A 21,061-nucleotide genomic window follows, 5' to 3' on the forward strand; every position below is an offset into this window, starting at 1 on the left:
TGAATTATGACTGCCGAATTCTGTCAAAAATAAATGATACATACCTGTACATTTAATACAACCAATCACAAAAGGCGGAGACCCGTGAAGATTCCGGGATAGAATAGGTCTTCAGGAACCCATGCTTGCCGTAAAAGGCGACCATGCTTGTCGTAAGAGGCGACTAACGGGATCGGGTGGTCAGGCTCGCTGACTTGGTCGATGCATGTCATCGGTCCCAATTGCGTGGATCGATGCTCATGATATTAATCACTGGATTGTCTGGTCCAGACTCGATTATTTACAGACCGCCGTCATATAGCTGGAATATTGCTGAGTGCGGCGTTACACAAAAACCAACCAACCAACACGAGGCGGACACGGCTTCGCGGGTAACGAACTTCGGATATAACGAACAAACATAAACTCTTTGGAGTTCGTACAGAACCATGTTTAACATGTCCGTGAAGCTCGGCCAATAGTAATTTGTGTTAAACTGAGAAAGGAAGTAAATCATTTCTTGAACAAACCAGCAAACACTAATACCCAACTATATTGACAAGCTTTCCCCTACTGAATATAGACCCGCGATATCGAGGGTTGCCGCCCTTCGGCTTCACAGCGTGAAACATGCTACATGCTTTAAATGTCACATATCAGTAAATGCCCCTCGAGATCTAACAACACATCTCCGTTGGGCATGACCAGTACAAAACCCTATTCACCGCACACCGAGCCACGACTGACGGTAGTGCCCCGTCATTGATTGACGAACAGCGCAGCAGTGAGAGCACGAGTGATGGGGCGAGTTACCCACAGTGCTTTGCGCCTTTCAACAGACATTAATGTTTGTGTGAGAAGGCCTGCGTTTGGCGATATTTATAGTAACTGTGTCGCAACGTGGAGTCGAAAGAGGAGTTACACAGTACCGGTTCTTTCAAGGATTTCATGTTGGAATTACTCTTCGCTGTTTTAATACCAGCACAGTAATAGACCAGGTGAGTTATTATGTTATTGCCTGACAGGCAGTATACGTATATTATCGTGTGGTACAGGTTCGGTAATCACTCATGGTTTAGACGACGATCTAGCCATTCTCTTGAATATATTTCAACTGATGGTGATACTCAAACGGCGACTGTTCCTATTATATCACTTCTGTTTGTACAGTGGTGGTATGATCAGCGTAGTGTCTCCAAATGTCGTCTGCCCGGTCTGTAGGCATATCATTATGCTATGTAGGCCATATGAATAACACGGTCAACACAACCCAAATGGTAAAATACAGTTATATTTTCAAACACGTTTGAGTCGAATATTTGCTATTTTATATGTTATAAAATACCTCTAGAAGAAATAAAAACACATATACATTATTTGGGTAGTGTAAGTTAGTCATCCCAAGCAACTGGAACTCATTGGTAAGTAAATATAATATTACACTATCATTTATTCACCAGCTGACTCTAATCTGCCTCGATCTAAACTGAAAATGGACCTTCCCGTTCAAACTATATTATTCAGCATGGCATGTTGCCAAGATACTGTTCAATGTATATACATATCAAATGGAGTGGCCATACCTATGTCACGCCGGGGATAGGAGCATAGCAGTAATGTTATTGTATGGAGGTCAAGGACGCATCTGGTTATTATGGGTCATCGGTCGTGTCACCAGCTGGAGTGTTTAGTCTGTTATTAAACATTACAGCCAAACATGTAAGTTGTGCGGCGAGAAGGCATTCCTTTGTGTTGACACAATGTTGACACAATGTGTTGGTCACTTTGGAGCTGTTGTGAACTAAACATGCGCTATTGTAAAGACTTACAGTGGGGTTGTTTTCTTTCAATCACTATAAAATGAAATTTGAATAAGGACATTTCCGATTCAGAAATACACTTTCCTGCACATTGTTCATTTCAGTATTGAATTTATGAACTTAATACAATAATAATATTGTTGTTGATACATGATCAGCGTCTCTTAGATCTATTGTAGTTCAAACAATAGGTATGTTTCTCAATAGAAAGCTGCGACAACAAACGGATTAGCTGTAACTAATCTGGCGAGGGAGTTGTCAGGAGCATTTCATCGTGTAGAAACATTAACGAGAGCCATGCTCAAGGTTCAGGTGTAATAATATCGATGTTATGACCAAACAGTTAGGAGTGTTGAATTAATTATACAAAAAGCCTATTGATGTTTCTGTGCGTTTCTATTAGACTGTAATCATAAGGGTGAATACAACTGCTGCAAATGGAACTGCGTTGTATCAAAGCCTATTTCAAAATAAAATGTCATTACCTGTACGTGCCAGAAGCAACATGTAATCATTAATATTTCTTTTAATAACAATACAGAGGAATACACAGAGATAGGTATTATCCTTTTAAATATTTTTAAAAAAATGTTTGTGTTGGAGCCATCTGTTCTCCCTGTGATTGAAAAGACCAAAACATAACCACTGCTGCTATAGAGAGTATTGTACGTGGGGATCTGGCCCCTTACGTTATTCTCAATACTGGATATGTTTCGGTACTGCGTAATACTTGACCCTGTGCTTCAGCTGTATTCATTGTCCCGAAGGAAACGTGTGGGCGGTTATCAATATAACTTATCGTGTCCGCATCATTGTACATGTGTGCTATTAGAGTCATGGGAAGTTTCAAGTTATGTAACAACCTATGCTATTAGAGTCATTTGAAGTTGCAAGTCACGTAACAACCTATGCTATTAGAGTCATGGGAAGTTGCAAGTCACGTAACAACCTATGCTATTAGGGTCATGGGAAGCTGCGAGTTATGTAACAACCTATGCTGTTAGAGTCATGACACTTGTCAATCAGGGTAGAACCAGTTTGGTCAAATGCATATACATATCAACAATGAAAGGGAGAACACATGACTGATATAGTCCACACCAGTAAGGTGAATATTACAGGATCAACAATGGAAGGGAGAACACACGACTGATATAGTCCACACCAGTAAGGTGAATATTACAGGATCAACAATGGAAGGGAGAACACATGACTGATGTAGTCCCCACCAGTAAGGTGAATATTACAGGATCAACAATGGAAGGGAGAACACATGGCTGATATAGTCCACACTAGTAAGGTGAATATTACAGGATCAACAATGGAAGGGAGAACACATGACTGATATAGTCCACGCTAGTAAGGTGAATATTATAGGATCAACAATGGAAGGGAGAACACATGGCTGATATAGTCCACACTAGTAAGGTGAATATTACAGGATCAACAATGGAAGGGAGAACACATGGCTGATATAGTCCACACTAGTAAGGTGAATATTACAGGATCAACAATGAAAGGGAGAACACACACTAGTAAGGTGAATATTATAGGATCAACAATGAATGGGAGAACACACACCAGTAAGGTGAATATTATAGGATCAACAATGAAAGGGAGAACACACACCAGTAAGGTGAATATTATAGGATCAACAATGAAAGGGAGAACACACACCAGTAAGGTGAATATTAGAGGATCAACAATGAAAGGGAGAACACACACCAGTAAGGTGAATATTATAGGATCAACAATGAAAGGGAGAACATATGGCTGATATAGTCCACGCTAGTAAGGTGAATATTAGAGGATCAACAATGAAAGGGAGAACACATGGCTAATATAGTCCACACCAGTAAGGTGAATATTATAGGATCAACAATGAAAGGGAGAACACATGGCTGATATAGTCCACACCAGTAAGGTGAATATTAGAGGATCAACAATGAAAGGGAGAACACATGGCTGATATAGTCCACGCTAGTAAGGTGAATATTAGAGGATCAACAATGAAACGGAGAACACATGGCTGATATAGTCCACGCTAGTAAGGTGAATATTATAGGATCAACAATGAAAGGGAGAACACATGACTGATATAGTCCACGACAGTAAGGTGAATATTAGAGGATCAACAATGAAAGGGAGAACACATGACTGATATAGTCCACGCTAGTAAGGTGAATATTATAGGGTCAACAATGAAAGGGAGAACACATGGCTGATATAGTCAACGCTAGTAAGGTGAATATTATAGGATCAACAATGAAAGGGAGAACACATGGCTGATATAGTCCACACCAGTAAGGTGAATATTATAGGATCAACAATGAAAGGGAGAACACATGGCTGATATAGTCCACACTAGTAAGGTGAATATTATAGGATCAACAATGAAAGGGAGACCACATGACTGATATAGTCCACACCAGTAAGGTGAATATTAGAGGATCAACAATGAAAGGGAGAACACATGGCTGATATAGTCCACGCTAGTAAGGTGAATATTATATGATCAACAATGAAAGGGAGAACACATGGCTGATATAGTCCACGCTAGTAAGGTGAATATTATAGGATCAACAATGAAAGGGAGAACACATGGCTGATATAGTCCACACCAGTAAGGTGAATATTATAGGATCAACAATGAAAGGGAGAACACATGACTGATATAGTCCACACCAGTAAGGTGAATATTATAGGATCAACAATGAAAGGGAGAACACATGGCTGATATAGTCTACGCCAGTAAGGTGAATATTATATGATCAACAATGAAAGGGAGAACACATGGCTGATATAGTCCACGCTAGTAAGGTGAATATTATAGGATCAACAACGAAAGGGAGAACACATGGCTGATATAGTCCACACCAGTAAGGTGAATATATAGAGGATCAACAATGAAAGGGAGAACTCATGGCTGATATAGTCCACACTAGTAAGGTGAATATTATAGGATCAACAATGAAAGGGAGAACACATGGCTGATATAGTCAACGCTAGTAAGGTGAATATTATAGGATCAACAATGAAAGGGAGTACACATGGCTGATATAGTCCACACCAGTAAGGTGAATATTATAGGATCAACAATGAAAGGGAGAACACATGACTGATATAGCCCACACTAGTAAGGTGAATATTATAGGATCAACAATGAAAGGGAGAACACATGGCTGATATAGTCCACACCAGTAAGGTGAATATTATAGGATCAACAATGAAAGGGAGAACACATGGCTGATATAGTCCACACTAGTAAGGTGAATATTATAGGATCAACAATGGAAGGGAGAACACATGGCTGATATAGTCCACACTAGTAAGGTGAATATTATAGGATCAACAATGAAAGGGAGAACACGTGGCTGATATAGTCCACACTAGTAAGGTGAATATTATAGGATCAACAATGGAAGGGAGAACACATGGCTGATATAGTCCACACTAGTAAGGTGAATATTATAGGATCAACAATGGAAGGGAGAACACATGGCTGATTTAGTCCACACCAGTAAGGTGAATATTATAGGATCAACAATGAAAGGGAGAACACGTGGCTGATATAGTCCACAATTGAGTAATGAGTAACTTGGACACTCTGCGACCAGGTCCTGTTTCCCTCATAGGCAGGGTACCAACAAATACCATCTTTGAACTTCTTTTGTTATTACGCGACCGAGAGAGAAGAGACAGAGACAGAGAGAAGGAAAGGGAGAGGCTACACAGTGAATAAAGACAGATAGAGAATTTGTGTTTTGGACGGCATCAGCAGTAACTCAATACAATATACTGCGTATTATTTCTCTTAGAGCAAACTTGATATGCAACCTATTTCATAGCTGCAACATTTCGAAAAGAAAAGTTGAAGGCAGTAATCAAGTATGTTGCCTTTACTGTTCCACCTGGGGGCACGGGTCGTCTAAGGCGCCGCGATTCGCTGTGCAGAGTTGCGTCCCTTGGGCACGCCAGAAACCTATGATTGTGGGTTCGATTCCCGGTTCGCCCCGATCATGTTTCTAGGTTTGTCAGCACCATACCCGTGCTCGTGGGTTTCACCAAAGTGGTAAACGTCTGAGACCTGCATCACTTCGGCCTTTCCTCCCACATTAAGCTGACACGCCGTGATATAACTGGAATAATGTTAAAAGCGGCGTTAAACCCAACTCACTCACTCACTACTGTTTCACCTTTTTTAAGCACCAAGTACATATATGAACACTATGCTCGGCTCTTTAGCTAACCCGGCGGTATCATAATTATTATGAAATAATCCTCTGTGCAACCGGTACTGCATAACATGTTCACCCGTTTCGAGATCACTCGCTATTATTGCAATGCGGCATGATCAACTGGTCCTTGGTTGTAATTACTCACTCACTTAATGGCACTGTTAGGACAGAATATGTTCTCTCGTTTTGCGAACACATTGGCCAACATACTGTACAAATGTTTCTTAGCTACGGCTATGGTAAGTATATAGTTACTATAGCCACAGCGCCACAATCACTTTGTGCAAGTGTGGCCCTGTGTTATCATCGTATTATTGCCGCTTCCTTTCATGTATTTAGCATTGGCCTAACTATTGCACCTTAATGTACCTTATGATGACCCGGGGGGCGGTCGGGTAGCCTAGTGGTTAAAACATTCGTTCGTCACGCCGAAGACCCGGGTTCGACTCCCGACATGGGTACAATGTGTGAAGCCCATTTCTGGTGTCCCCCGCCGTGATATTGCTGGAATTTTGCTAAAAGCGGCGTAAGACCATACTCACTCACTCGCTATGATGACCCGGAGCAGAACAGGCCTCGAGCATCGTATTGGTTATCCCAAGAGGACACTAACATTGATTCAGTGGTTACGCTCGGTTGTGGGACTGATTGTGTGTCAATGTACCTCAACGGCCTGGGATGTTTCTCAAAACATGAACCCCCAGTTTGCCTGGTCCAGACTAGAATATTTACAGATACATAGCTCAGCAAAGCGTAAAAATGGAAACAAGCTCATCTTCCTTGTACCCCATGTTGGCAGTTCAAAGATGGTACTTGTTGTTACCCTGTCTGGCGCCTGGCATTAAGGGGCTTAAACAAGGACTGGTCGGCTCGGAGTCAGTATACTGTGTCTGAGTGGGGTATTCATGTTAAACTCCGGCATGGTATCTCAGTGTGCTAGCACTATAAATCGGCATCAGTCCGGACTAGTACAAGCAGCCACACACACACCCGCATGCACATCGCAATAATACAAGTGCAATAATCTTGGACGCGACGTTAAACCCCATTTCACCTCTCCTTTCACCTCACCATTGTTCCCAGGGGGTCGTAGAATTGACCAATACATGTCCTCGAACCCCGACGACATCGATATAGGATTATCTGGCCCCGACTCAATTATTTACAGGCCGCCGTCATATGGCTAGCATATTGTCGAGCGGCGTTAAACAACGAACAAACAAATGTTCCATGTTCCTGTGAGCATTGACGATAACACGATAACATATGGGATACAATTGAAGCATGCATTAATTACATTCATTAGTAGTCCGATAGTAGACATGATGTACTGATGTTCGAGAAGGGACGACGGGTTTCGCATGTCAACACTCATGAAAGCTTGCTGATTCACAGATGCACAGATTGATGACCAACTGGAGGTGTCATGTCATGTGTAGGAGCCATGCACACTGCCACTAACGGCCTGAGCATTATCTGCCCGTCCTTGTTCTCAGGGAATGCGAGTACAGAGTGGTGCAACTATCTGAGTAGGATTACACATCCGTGTACCACGAGTGACATGTCGTGTCGCCTGATTCGTGAATACCGCTGCACCCACTCGAGTGATTCAACTGATATTTCCGTAGACACATGTACACAATAGCGAATGTTGTGTCGATGCTAAATGCGGTCCATGTTGAAAATTCTACTTTAGCATGCAGACCAAACCGACCTTGTAACTAACCTGAATCAATCACAAGTGAGGGGGTGGGGGGTGTTCGGGTTGGGGGTGTTAAGGTGGGGTGGTTAGCCTAGTGGTTAAGGCGTTCGCTCGTCACGCCGAAGACGACTGGGTTCGATTCCCAACATGGGTACGATGTGTGAAGCCCATTTCTGGTGTCCCCCGCCGTGATATTGCTGGAATATTGCTAAAAGCGGCGTAAAACCATACTCACTCACTCAATCACAACCGGACCTCTGCTGCGTTTTTAACGTATTAGATTTATAGGTTCGGACGTCAGTGATAGGTGATGTTAGTTTAACCTTCTTGATGAATTATGTGTCTTGTGGGGCAAGAGAAGACGAATTTGGTCCCCAGATACGAGCAGGGTCAATATGGTTACTATGGGTACAGGACAAAACCGAAGTATGTGTGATCATATCCTTCAGACCAGTTGCTGTAAAGTGCTCATTATGCTTCAAGGTATACATAAACCTGTCTCAACGTCATCACACTACGGACAACACGTGTACACGCAAGCTCCTTCCCAGCGCGTGACACCTTCGTTACACTCTTGGTAACATCGCTGCCACCATTGTGGGCGCGGCCATTACAAGAATCTTGAAATTTGCCCTCTAACCCCAAATGCAGTAACGTTTATACTTTTGTTTGTCTTTGGGAATGCCATCATATTTCGTTTTGAAAAGGTTTACGACTGACCATGTTTTCCAGATGAATTTACTTTGTTGTTTAATAATCAAATTGGTTCGAGATTGCATACTAACGGAAAATCAACCAACTTCTCCCTTACATTCTTACTATATCAATTATAGATGATAGTTTTAATGAAATAGAAATTCAAATTGACAAACAAAGAAAGTAATTTATCAGCGGTAAGTGTATTCGGCGTCACGACAGTCGTCACTTGTTTGTAAACATAACGGTCATTCGGTTGCGCGAGTTCAACTCCAAGCACGATTGAGGCCACCTATCACAGTGGGGAGTTTTGGCTGGTGGCAGCGGTAGTATAGAGAGCTCCGCGAACGGACTATCGCTGTGAGGAGCTTGGTGAACACGGTCAAATGGTCAAATGAGCTTTGTCCTAAGTTCTTGACGAACGAAGCTTTACACATAAGAACTCCGCCGTGAAAGCATGTCGAAAATAACACTTGTGCAAACTATTCCAGCGTGTCTGCTTGGAAGTAAACGTTATCTGAGAGGTTTATAACTACAGCCAGACAAGGACCCATACACTCTGTCTCCAGCTCCTTGATGGCCTGTTAACTGACAGGATGTTGGTTATTTATTACATACGTGTTTGTATTGCTTTTTAGGGCTCGAGATAAGTGATAATGTGTCGCTTTTCGACCGTGTGTTCGATCATTGCTGTCGTACACGGTGTTGCTGCATGGGAGCACTCATGCTGTCACTGTCATTCACGCGTGCATCCACACGTAGTGACCGGTTTACGTTAGACCATACCAGTGTCTAGTGATAAAGTTGACATGTATTTGTAAACAACCCTACATCAATCGCTAAATTTGCCTCGAGTCATAAGTATGTCACCTCGCGGCAAAATATAAAGAGACTGAGTGAGTGAGTATTGTCTTTCACGCTTTTCCAGCCATTTTCTTGCCGGAGACGTCCAAACATGAACTCCACGTATTGTACTTATGTAGCAACAGAACCCGGTTCTTCGGCATGACGAGCGAAAGCTTTAACCACAAGAGAATGAAACCATAGGTACTTATATGTTTTTCGGATTAAATTAATAAATCCGATCTCTATGGAACAGATAGTAATGACTTCGAAATTTTATCAACCGGAAATATATTTCAGTTATAATATCACGGCGTGTCAGCTTGATGTGGGAGGAGTGAGTGAGTTTCGCTTACCGCCATTTTAAACAGTATTTCAGTTATATCATGGTGTGTCGGCTTAATCTTGGAGAGTGAGTGAGTTTGATTTGACGCCGTTTTGAACAGTATTTCAGTTATATCACGGTGCGACAGCTTAATGTGGGAGGAGTGGGTTTGATTTAACGCCGTTATAAACAGTATTTCAGTTATATTACAGCCTGTCGGCTTGAATTGAGAGGAGTGAGAGAGTTTGATTTCCCGCCATTTTGAACAGTATTTCCGTTATATTTCTACCACTTTGGTAGAAAACCCACTAACACGGCTATGGCGCTGACAAACCAGGAAACTTAATCAGGGAATATCTGGTACACGAACCAACGATCATAGGTTAATGTAATGTCTAAATGACGCACCTCTACACAGCGACTGCCGACAAAAGACGACTGGGGCACCCGTTCTCCCGCCTTATTTTAGGGACAGACCGCCTCCGTGGTCTAGTGGTAGAGCGTCCGCCCGGAGAGCGGAAGGTCCGGGGTTTGAACCCCGGCCGCGTCATACCAAAAGACGTTAAAAGATGGTACTTGTTGTTACCCTGTCTGGCGCTCGCATAAGGGGCTAAAACAAGGACTGGTCAGTGTACTGTGTCTGAGTGGGGTATTCATGTTAAACTGCGGCATGGTATCGCAGTGAGCTAGCACTATAAATCGGCATCAGTCCGGACTAGTAGAAGCAGCCACAGAAACACATACACGTACATGCACGTCGTTAAATAAGTGCAATAATCTTGGACGCGACGTTAGACCCAATCTCACCTCACCTCACCTCACCTCACCTCACCTCACCTCACCTCACCTCTTTTAGGGACATTGAAACTGATGCGTGCCTGAGAATGAAATGGCAAAGGGAACGTATTTCAAGCTCGCCTTGTGGTAAAGGGTCGCTGATGTTGTGTTGCAGATGTGGTGAAGTTCTGGGACAATGATGACGCGGAGCGGCAGGGAATCTGCAGGACAAACCAGAAGACAGCAGAGCATACGGGCCGGCAGACAGCACCGTTCACAGTAGGTGTGATTAGAGACTTATCTTGTGTGTCAGATATATGCTTGTCTATATTTTAACGAAATTAGAGTTTACGTCAGCCATAATAGATATATGACATTGGCAGTTGGTATTTTTCAAGTATCTGCCAGACAGCAGTATAACAGCTACGACCTGGATATTATGGAGTCGAGTCCAGAAGGCATCTGGTTGGTCGTGACGATCTAGGTAGGCGCACACACGCCACAAATACTAATTGAAGTAAATATGGACTGGACTGATAAGATTCTCACTGTATTTCAAATACAAGCTTAATACCGGTAATCTACAGTATCTCTTAGTAGCACATGTACATATGTAGAACAGTTACGTGAATGCTATTAAAGAAACACACCATTTAAACTGAAAGTAAATCAGTGGGTTTTATGCGATTTGGAAGGTGGCGTGTATAAGGGGCAAGATCGTATAAATAAATTTTTGAAACTTTTTGTTACTTTTGCCAAGTGAAACAGAAATATTAAGATAGAAATTGGGCATTTAAGCTAATGGGAAATCGTTACTACCGATCTGCGTGATTAATGCTATCAGAATACAAGGCTTAAAGATCAGCCTCTAAACGTCAGGAAAGAGACGCAACTCCCCCACGAATTATCCCGAGAAAGACGTTATTGACGCGCACTACACCTTTTTATTACCATGTGCGGAGATTTGGATACGTTTGTATCCACACAAGCGAGGATTTGATGGTGCGATTCAATGGATGACTATCCCATGTTTACCTAAGAAATAGTGTTTTGCGTTAATGTAGACCCATCTTCAAACTGCAAGCGTGTTGAAGAACTATAAAATACTAGTATCTTTATCCAAATATGCGGTTTGGTGATTGCTGAAACGGCATGACACTGTGGGGTCATAGATCTATGGGTGACGAGTTTATCTTGAAGGAAGCATATGAATATGTTACGTTTTATGGATATTTTACCTCTGTGTTCTAGGAGACATGGGGGGCTTAGCAGTACCTCCTCCCCTAAGACGAGAATGGCCACCAAAAGAACACAGCTGACACTCAAGTCTGGTACCCCCAAGAAGAGGCAGAAGGGGGACGCTGACCTCCTCACAGAGCACGAACTGTCAGGTACCTAGTAGACCAACACATAACATTGCATGTAATGTTTTCATGAAGCACAATGTTTCAGTTCCTGGTGTCATTTTCTGTACACATCGTACAGGTGAGACCCGTGAAGATTCGGGGTAGAACAGGTCTTCAGCAACCCATGTTTGCCGTAAAAGGCGACTATGCTTGTCGTAAGAGGTGACTAGCGGGTTCGGGTGGTCAGGCTCGCTGACTTGGTTGATGCATGTCATCGTATCCCAATTGCGTAGATCGATGCTCACGATGTCCATGAGTGGATTGTCTGGTCCAGACTCGATTATTTACAGACCGCCGTCATATAGCTGGAATATTGCTGAGTGCGGCGAACAACAAACAAACAAACAAACAAAATCGTATATGTGAGGTATAGGTCCTGGTGTCATTGCCTGTACACATCGGACAGGTGAAGTTTAGGTCCTCCCCGCTCCTACCCATAATAACGAACTGTTCCTATAAATCTTATTACGTTCATGGTCTGTGTTATTATATCAAATGATTTTACATTTCGTTAGCTTCCTCATGTGCAGCCGTGTGACACAAAAGCGTTTACTGTTCCAGACAAGTTCTTCTTTCCAGAATTGTGTCAATGAAAAATGTATGAATTCATGTATTTATTTCTTCATGTATTATTATGTCTATCAATTACCAGTTTTATCTGTAATGCATATCCTTATAGGCCGGCCTAATTCCAAGTGGTGCAGACTTGGAATCCCGTCATGCAACACATACCGAGGATCTGTGTACGAGGTGGGAAGGACGTTCTCGGAACTCATGAATGATATAGCCGCAGGTGCGCGAGTCTCAGTTTTTTTTTATAGGCTATTATTATTTCTGTTTAGAAAAAAAGGAAAAGCGCTCTCTTCCGTTCTCTCATGTTTGTGAACTGCATGATATATTTGTCATTTCAAATTGTGAAACAAAACCACACAGTTACCTACTTGTTAATATTATTGCCGTTTACCTTTTATCATACATTCCCGGACAAGCTTCTATGAGAATAAAAGCGACAAAACCCTTTCCATATTCATTGGAAATCGCTTCCAAGAGCAGAGTCGATTGTACAATTCCGACTGCATCATAAGTCATGTGTTTATGGATCACTATCAAATTGTGATGATTCCAGGTGTTTGCGAAAGGAACGCCAAATACGGTAGTAAGTTGCAATAATTCGATTGAACTGACGTGTGCTTATACAACAAAACACTAAAAAATGAAAATATCAAATCTTATTTCATCTTTGATAATTGTCATTTCATTCTCTTATGCAGGTAATGTAACGTCTTGCCCTGAGGAGTATGTCCAGTCACTGAGAGAGCGTGAGCCAAACCTTGTCAATAGCGTTGATAAATTGATTGATAGAAGAGGATTTGCCTTTTATTCATCAAACACTCCTCTATGTCTTAACCTTTCTGAGGCAGAACCAACTCCAACCGGGGTGGTATGTGACGTCATAATGCTGTCGCATAGCAACCTTCCAATCGTCATCACAGTGACAGACGGGAACCATAATGTATCTGACGTCAAAAAGTACAACTCTTCGATTGTGCGCGAACTTACATACACAATGAGAGACTTCACGGATGAAGGATTTAACCTGTTTGATGCCACATTGGAAATCAGAAACATTTCCAAGGACTGTCTCAAGAAGGTACTCAAGAACGTGTGTCTCGAATACAAACGCAACTTCCCAATTGAAAGGCTGTGTATGTCTAGAGACAGGTGTCTGGCACTAACCAAGGCATTGCTTGCACAAGGGTTCAAGTCCTCTGTGGATCATACAATGGAAACACAGATTAAGAGGCCACGGACATCTGATGGAGTACATATGCCGGTACCATCCAGACCAATGTCACCAGAGAGAAGACGAACTGTTTTGGAACCAGTGTATCTCCTGACACCAGATCAGTTTTGTTTATTGAATAGATGCATTAACAGCAGTGAGGTGTGGTTAGTGTCCAGCAAACCAGGCACTGGCAAGATTCGCTTTGCTCTGGAAACAGCACAAAGGCTCAGTTTACAAGGAAAAACGCTGGTCTTGTGTGAGTCGGATGAACTGAGGAAGAAAATCAAGTAAGAGTTCCTATTCCGTTCTTTGTTAATTTAACTGGAGAATATTGTGCCTCATGCTTACTATTTACAAATACTATTTAGAAGTTCTTCAGTAAGGTGTTTTATCTAGGCTGCTAAAAATCAATGTTCATTTGTCAAAAACTTTAACATTTAATTTTAGTACTATAGTCCCAGACAAACTTCCTAATGAATAAAGAATCAGTAGGTTGAGGGGGAGGTACTAAATATTTGGATGGATTTGCATATACAACATTAAACAACCGATAACTAATATGAGTTTCTAAATGCTGGATATTGATATTTACTTTGTCCCTGGTTTGTGTTCACCTTGCCGGGTAACATATTTTGCTTTCTGTCTGAAGGTACATTCGCAACTTGCATGTGATTACCCGGCCTGAGCTGCAAACTAATCCAGGTATCTGTCATGACTATGACAACTTCGTTGTGGTGAAAGCAGAACAACTCGAGTTCCAGAGTGGAAAGGAACTCATCTTTGACTGGCACCACTACCTGGAACATGCTATCCAGAGTAGAGGAGGGAAACTGGTTATAGTGTATGACAAGAGAGGTATGGGTGACACAAACTCTCAACAGTCTGAGAATGCTCAGTGACTGAGGGAGTGAATATTGAGTATTCTGGAGTTAGACATTTTCTACCTAGTTCATTTTTACCTTTTCATGATTGGCTCTGAGTTAGGCAAGCCAGTGTTTGATAGCTTGATAGTATGAGCATGGTACCAAGATCCAAATTACAATTAACCACATACATCCAGGTCACACATTGAAAACATCCAACCCTAAATGTCGTCAGCTCTTTCTGAAGGAAATAGTATTAGCAACCCATACTTTACACTAATCTCAATATGGATTGGACATATCATTTATATGTCAAGGATTGCTCTTTTTGCGATTTCCCTTGAGCATAAATTATGTGGTAGAAACTAAAGACAAATATTTCAATTTTCCAAAATCACATGGTGAAATATGATGACATGGTTTTGTATACGTCATCTTTAGGATATATCATACTCTCTCTTTCCAGATGAAGAAGATATTGAGGAACAAGAAGCAAATGCTTTGGAGAGACAACGTGAGCAATTAAAGAAATGTTTGATACCAGATGATATAGTGCTTGAACTATTGTCCAAGAAGGTCTTGGGTATTGCTGATCTCATCTGGATAAAGAAGAGACCTAACAGGGAGGGGCAGAATGAGGAGCTAGTGAAAAGTCTGAGAAGGACATCGAGAAGGGGCTATGATATCTTCCTGAGGGCGCTGAGGAAAACAAGACAGGGACATCTGGCAGAGCTTCTAGAGAACAACGATGGTAAGGAGCAATATGTTCCAGCTTATGATCAGATGAAGTCAGTTGACTAGGCAGCTCTACACATGCTTTTAGAGGAGATAATTTGAGATGAATGGATGGATTATGTTACTGTGCTGAATTATGTTAGGTTAGAGAAGATCCTGTGAATAATAATATATTCTGTTACAGATTTAACTCCTATCCTGATGTCTCCAGAGCATCTTGCGTTGCTTCAGTCAGCCCGGGAGGACCTGCTACAAAGCATGATTCCGTTCGGGGTACTGGCATTCCTGTTCAAAAAAGGCGTCTTCACCAGATCTGACATCAGCCGCATTCAGGCCAAAGACTCGATTGACCTGATCAATGAAATGCTCTTGGAATATCTGTATGGGAAAGCAGATACATCTTTTGACTATCTTTTGAAAGCTCTGCAGCACACAGGTCAGAACCATCTGAAGGACCTGTTGCTGAAAGGGAAATCTGAAGGTATGTTGTTATTATTTAAGCCAGTAAAGTAACAGTTTATCAAGAGATGCCAAGCTGTACACGATATCCAAGCAATTATCTTATCTAAATTTTTATGCAGATGTTGAGTTTGTCACATTGTTAGTTTCAAAACCATTTGACTGCTTCATGATTGGACCTTTTCTTTGGAGTTCTTTGTTCTTGAAAATATATTCCATCTTCATGTTTTGACATAGTAAATGGTAACTGTGCTACATTGTTGAACACTTCCCTTCCAGCACAAAATGTACCTCCAGAGGATGAACTTTTCATTGCCCATGCCAAGAATACTCTTGCTGACAAAGTGAATATGGAAGAACTCCTTCAAGAGTTGACATGTTCCAATCACCTACACAAGAACGATCTCGGGTAAGTATTGTGGGTGTGGAGAAATATGATTAGGATAATCTTATCTCTTGTCTTCAGAAATAAAATGAACATTAGAACATCGTTCATACCTCACACAGTGGTTCTTAGGAAGGCTTTATGATTGTAGCTAATCTTTGTTTCAGATATATCCGGCCAGGTAACTACATCATGGCCTATCCAGAGGATATTACATCTACTGAAAGTACAGAAGAAGAGTCTTCCAGAAAGGTTGTGGATCGACTGTTTGAGTTGTTGGCTAGGAAGCGTACCCACCTGTATGATGCTCTGATGGGCTGTTTGAGGAGGACGGGGCAGTATGAGGCAGTGCAATTACTTCAACGTCAACAGGGAGAGTCTGCAGCAAACCATATGGACACAGAAGATGCTGGTGAGTTCCGCAAGATTGTAGCCTCCTTTGTTAGACACTTATCTGGGGTGCCTCTTTGTCCCAGACAGGGAACTTAATCTAAAATCTGATTCCTCATTCCATCTGCCCCTCAATATAGGGTTCAGAACTGATTGTACGATGTGTCCCTGGCATCAGATCCAGTGTAACAGTGTCACTCTTCAAAAATATTTGATGTCAAGGGAAATGCCGAAACAAGGTTTGTTATCCAATTTTTCTACTGCTCCACACTCTGTCATTGTAGTTCATGTACAATTTTATGCTCCCTCCATGAGAATATTTTCAAAGTAGATCCTGAATTACTTTTTTAAGGGGTACATCTCAATTAAAACCAACGGTTCTATTTCTAGGTTCCTCCTACCGACCTCTTGATGTGAAATTCATTGAGACGAAGGCCTTCCAGGCAGTGCGAGACCGATTAAAAGATCCAACAGAGGTGTTTATCATCCTCACTGGTGCGCCAGGGGAGGGCAAAACAACTGCAGCACTTGAAGCTATGAGACACCAGGCATTTTATAAGCGACAGCTTGTCATTAAATCTCCAGAGGAGTTCAACAAACAGGTCGACATGGACACCCCAACTATTGTTGTGTTGGATGACGTATTTGGAATTGTTGAAGTTTGTGAAACAGCTGTTAGAGAGTGGGTACCTGTTTTGAGGAGAATCAAGAAACATTCCGAGAGTATGCATGGGCCGGGTATAAAGGTGATAATCACTTCCAGGAATCATGTGTGGAGAGCTGCAGATTCCATGGGCCATCTGAGTGATATCATTCCAGTGTCCAGTAACATTGACTTGACTGTTCTTGTTCCACTTGTGAGAGCAGAGAAGAAAAAGATGTTGGACAGTCATTTGGACAAATTTGGCATACACCTGGACAGTACTGAGGTTGATAGAATCGCAGAAACGGATGCAACTCTTGGATTTCCTCTGTGCTGCAAGCTGTTTGCAGCTGAAAGGATGTTTCAGGATAATCCTGTAGACTTCTTCACCAATCCCCTAAGTTATATCATTAAGCGATTGGTATCATCGTGTGAAGATCCTTCCAATCTGACACTCATCAAACAGGTGGTCATGTCTAAAGGACAACTTGACAGGAAGAAGCTTGAAGGTGAATCCATTGATGAAAAGTCTGTAGCCAACATGAAAAATTATGTCTTTCAGGAAGGAAGCATATTATATTTCCCTCACAAATCTATCGCAGATGCTGCAAGTTATGTCATGGCAACAAAGTTCTCAATTGACTATTTAGGAGAATGCAGCCTCCAGTTTCTATATGAAAGGGTACGGGAGACACCTGCCCCAGGAAAGTCATCAGACAGAGACATTCAGATTCATGTTAACCAAAATGACTTGAAGACTTTGATTCAAAGACTTGGAACTGAGATGGCAGCAGGAAATCTTGCCTTGGCCTGTTCACACCCAGCATTGATGACAGCATCATCGGTAAAAAATCTGTTCAAACAGTTAAGAGATTTCAGGAAAACTGTTCAACTGAAGGACCAAAAACATGGCGGTTCCTTTTTGTACTGGACAACGTGGAATAACAGTGAGAAGTTGTGCAAAGGCGCTTTGGAGAAAACAGTGTTCCCGGAACTAGACTTATGTGAAGCAGTGCTTGGGTGCTGTCTCTCTGGCAACAAGAATGCTTTGCGGGAACTCCTGAAGAAAACTGACATTTCAACGGTTCGAACAAGTGGTATCAAGTCCTTACCAAAGCTATCAACAAGACAGCAGCTTGTTGCCAATGAATCTGTTAGGGTCATTGAAATATCTGGTCAAAGGATGGCCCATTTGGCATGTAAATATGGACATACAGACATCGTCAAGATTCTCATGGATAACGGACTAGATCTCAATGAAAAGGATGATAATGGAGAGACTTGTCTCCTGGCAGCCTGCATGGGAGACAACCCAGCTGCAGTATCATTCCTCCTGAAGAACAATGCACATTGGTCAAAGGACAACGATGACCACAATCCCCTCCACCATGCAATTGAGAAGGAGAAGGTGGATATGCTGAGACTACTTTTAGAATGTGAGGAAGCGAACGAATTCCTGAACAAAACTGACAAAGATAGTCAGAGTCCTCTTCATCTTGCTTGTCTCAAGAAGTCACCTGAAATGGTTGAACTTCTCTTGGAGAAGGATGCAGATGTTAACGTGACGGACAGCTGTGGCTGGACACCACTACACTACATCTCTTGGGTAGGGAACAGAAAAATCATGGACATTCTCATAAAGTTTAAGGCTGATGTTAATGCACAGTGCAAAGAAAGTTCCCTCAAACCAAAATCCTCTCTAAAACTGAAGTCGGGCAAGAAACCCAATGAAACTGAAGGCATGACAGCATTACATCTGGCATGTCATCAAGGTCATGTAGGTGTTGTGAAGAAGCTGATGGATGTGGTCGACATAGATGTCAATATTTCAGATGTCTTTGGGAAGTCGGCTCTCTACATTGCCAGCAAGAGAGGCCGGAGCCAAGTCGTGAAGATCCTCTTGGAGAAAAAGGCAGACACCAGTCTTGCTACCACAGACTGTAGAACAGCTGTGTATGCAGCCAGCAAGAAGGGCCATGCCCCAGTTATTGAACTTCTGTGTAAGAGTGGTGCAGATGTTAATACAGGCACAAAAGGTCAACGAAAGCGAAATCCGTTGTCTGCAGCTAGTCGGAAAGGCTATGTAGCTGCTGTCGACTGTCTCTTACGATATGGAGCTGATGTGAATCTCAAAGACTCTGAAGGGAACACCTCTCTTCACATTGCAAGTGCTGCAGGCCAAACAGATGTGGTCAAGTGCCTGTTAAAGTGGGGAGCAGATGTGCTGGCTAGGAACAGTTCAGAACAAACGCCTCTTCATGACGCCGTTGCAGTGACCAGTACAGACACAGACACAATCGACTACTTACTGCTTGCAGGAGCTGATGTCAATGCAGTTGATGACAAGAAGTGGACCCCCCTCCACCTTGCAAGCCTGTGTAGTTCAGCACTGGTCGTGAAGACCCTCCTCTTGTGGAAGGCTGATGTCCACTCCAAGGATATTTCCAACATGACTCCACTCAGATACGCATCTGCCATGGGCAAGGTTGGTAACATATCAGTGCTTTTGAAACACAGGGCAACAATTGACAGTATGTGTTTGAACCTAGCGGTCATCTACGGTCACGCCTGTGCTGTGGAGGTGCTTCTGAATGAGAAGTTCCCGATCAAAGATGTTGACGAAATGTATGATCTTGCCAAACAACAAGGCTTTGACAAGGTAATGGATGTGATAAACAGATACAGGCCGGATGTGTCGGAGATCCATTAGCTGGCACCAGTAGATTGTTTGGAGGAGAAATACAAACGATTTGACGATATGAAAAGTGGTTGCAGCAAATACCATTACCGTGTCAGTGTGTGCTGTACAAATAGTCGTTAGTGTTGCAATATATTTGTACATGTATTTGACTGGGAAGATTCCACTGTGAAATACCATATTACTTTGCATCATGCAACACTGCATCTACATGGGCACATTGCAAACATATGATATGTACTCAGCCTCTAAATCATGAAATATGCAAGTATAGATAGTTTTTACTGTAAATATGATACTGTATATACATTCGTGTTCCTCGCGGATCAACCTTAATACTGAGTGAGCCAGGTCCATAACAGGTGTGGATTGTAAATAGGTAAAAGGAACAACTCAACAAGCTGTATCCCAAAACCATTACCTTGCAGTATTGTTCCCGGGCAGCTAGTTTAGACATGCATGGTAGACCGGAACAGTCTCAGTGAAGATCAGAGAATGTTATTGGCCATTTTGTATGGATTATATTTGTGTCTAGTAAAAAGCATTACTTTAACCCATGTACACTACGTCAATGATTCTTGAGTCAGTCAAGGTAAGTTTAGATATTAACCATTCATATGTACTACCTCAAGCGTTTGGCCATATCAGAGATTTCAGATCATTAGACTTTTCAAATGAATAGCGTTTATCTAAGAGCATTTTTCAACCTCTTTCACACCCGATGTAATATAAACTTGCGTACAATTCCTTCAGTGAGATATTGGACTTGTTGTGAGTTGCATATAAACAATATGATGCTACAAACATCCAGGGCAAGGATGGCAAGAGGGCAAACTAATGCATCTCAGCATTGTGTATACTCGGTATCATCGTGTTTAGTATTCAGATCATCACAACACTGTACATATACAGCAAATCTATAACTCCGCCTGGATCCACGGTGGACATGGATATGAAATATGATGTTTTTTCTTTGAAATAAAACTTAATTGTAAGGAGGTGTACGTTTGTTTGTTAAACTTGTTCAGCATAACTAGTGTTTAAAAAGGGATTGTCATGAATATGTCTTGATGTTTGCTGTTGTGTTTTGTTCCCAGGATTGCAAAGAGCCCTATGAGTCCGTAATACTCTGTTCTCATCATATATTTTCCCACAGAGTGAAAACTAATGGAGCATGATGCTTTTTATGATTGTTAATGTTATAAGCAAGTATAGATAGTTATAAGCTATAAGCTCCTAATATCACTCACTGTATATTGGCTGATATGGCGGGTTCTACTCCGTTTATAGACCGGAATTTTCACTTTATCGGAAAG

At 42.0% G+C, this 21,061-nt stretch overlaps 1 protein-coding gene across 1 annotated transcript; it reads left to right on the plus strand.

Moving 5' to 3' along the window:
* Window positions 1–768: 768 nt before the first annotated feature.
* On the plus strand, window positions 769–20,740 carry LOC139458193 (uncharacterized). Its single transcript, XM_071239527.1, has 11 exons — window positions 769–977; window positions 10,556–10,659; window positions 11,632–11,771; window positions 12,466–12,579; window positions 13,058–13,859; window positions 14,222–14,427; window positions 14,902–15,186; window positions 15,355–15,651; window positions 15,909–16,038; window positions 16,182–16,426; window positions 16,795–20,740. The coding sequence occupies exons 2-11, from the start codon at window positions 10,577–10,579 to the stop codon at window positions 19,755–19,757; spliced, it is 5,265 nt and encodes a 1,754-aa protein (XP_071095628.1). The 5' UTR covers window positions 769–977; window positions 10,556–10,576; the 3' UTR covers window positions 19,758–20,740.
* Window positions 20,741–21,061: the final 321 nt, after the last annotated feature.

This window comes from Haliotis cracherodii, unplaced genomic scaffold (assembly GCF_022045235.1).
Source record: "Haliotis cracherodii isolate W230 unplaced genomic scaffold, xgHalCrac1.p SCAF_12, whole genome shotgun sequence".
NCBI lineage: Eukaryota > Metazoa > Mollusca > Gastropoda > Lepetellida > Haliotidae > Haliotis > Haliotis cracherodii.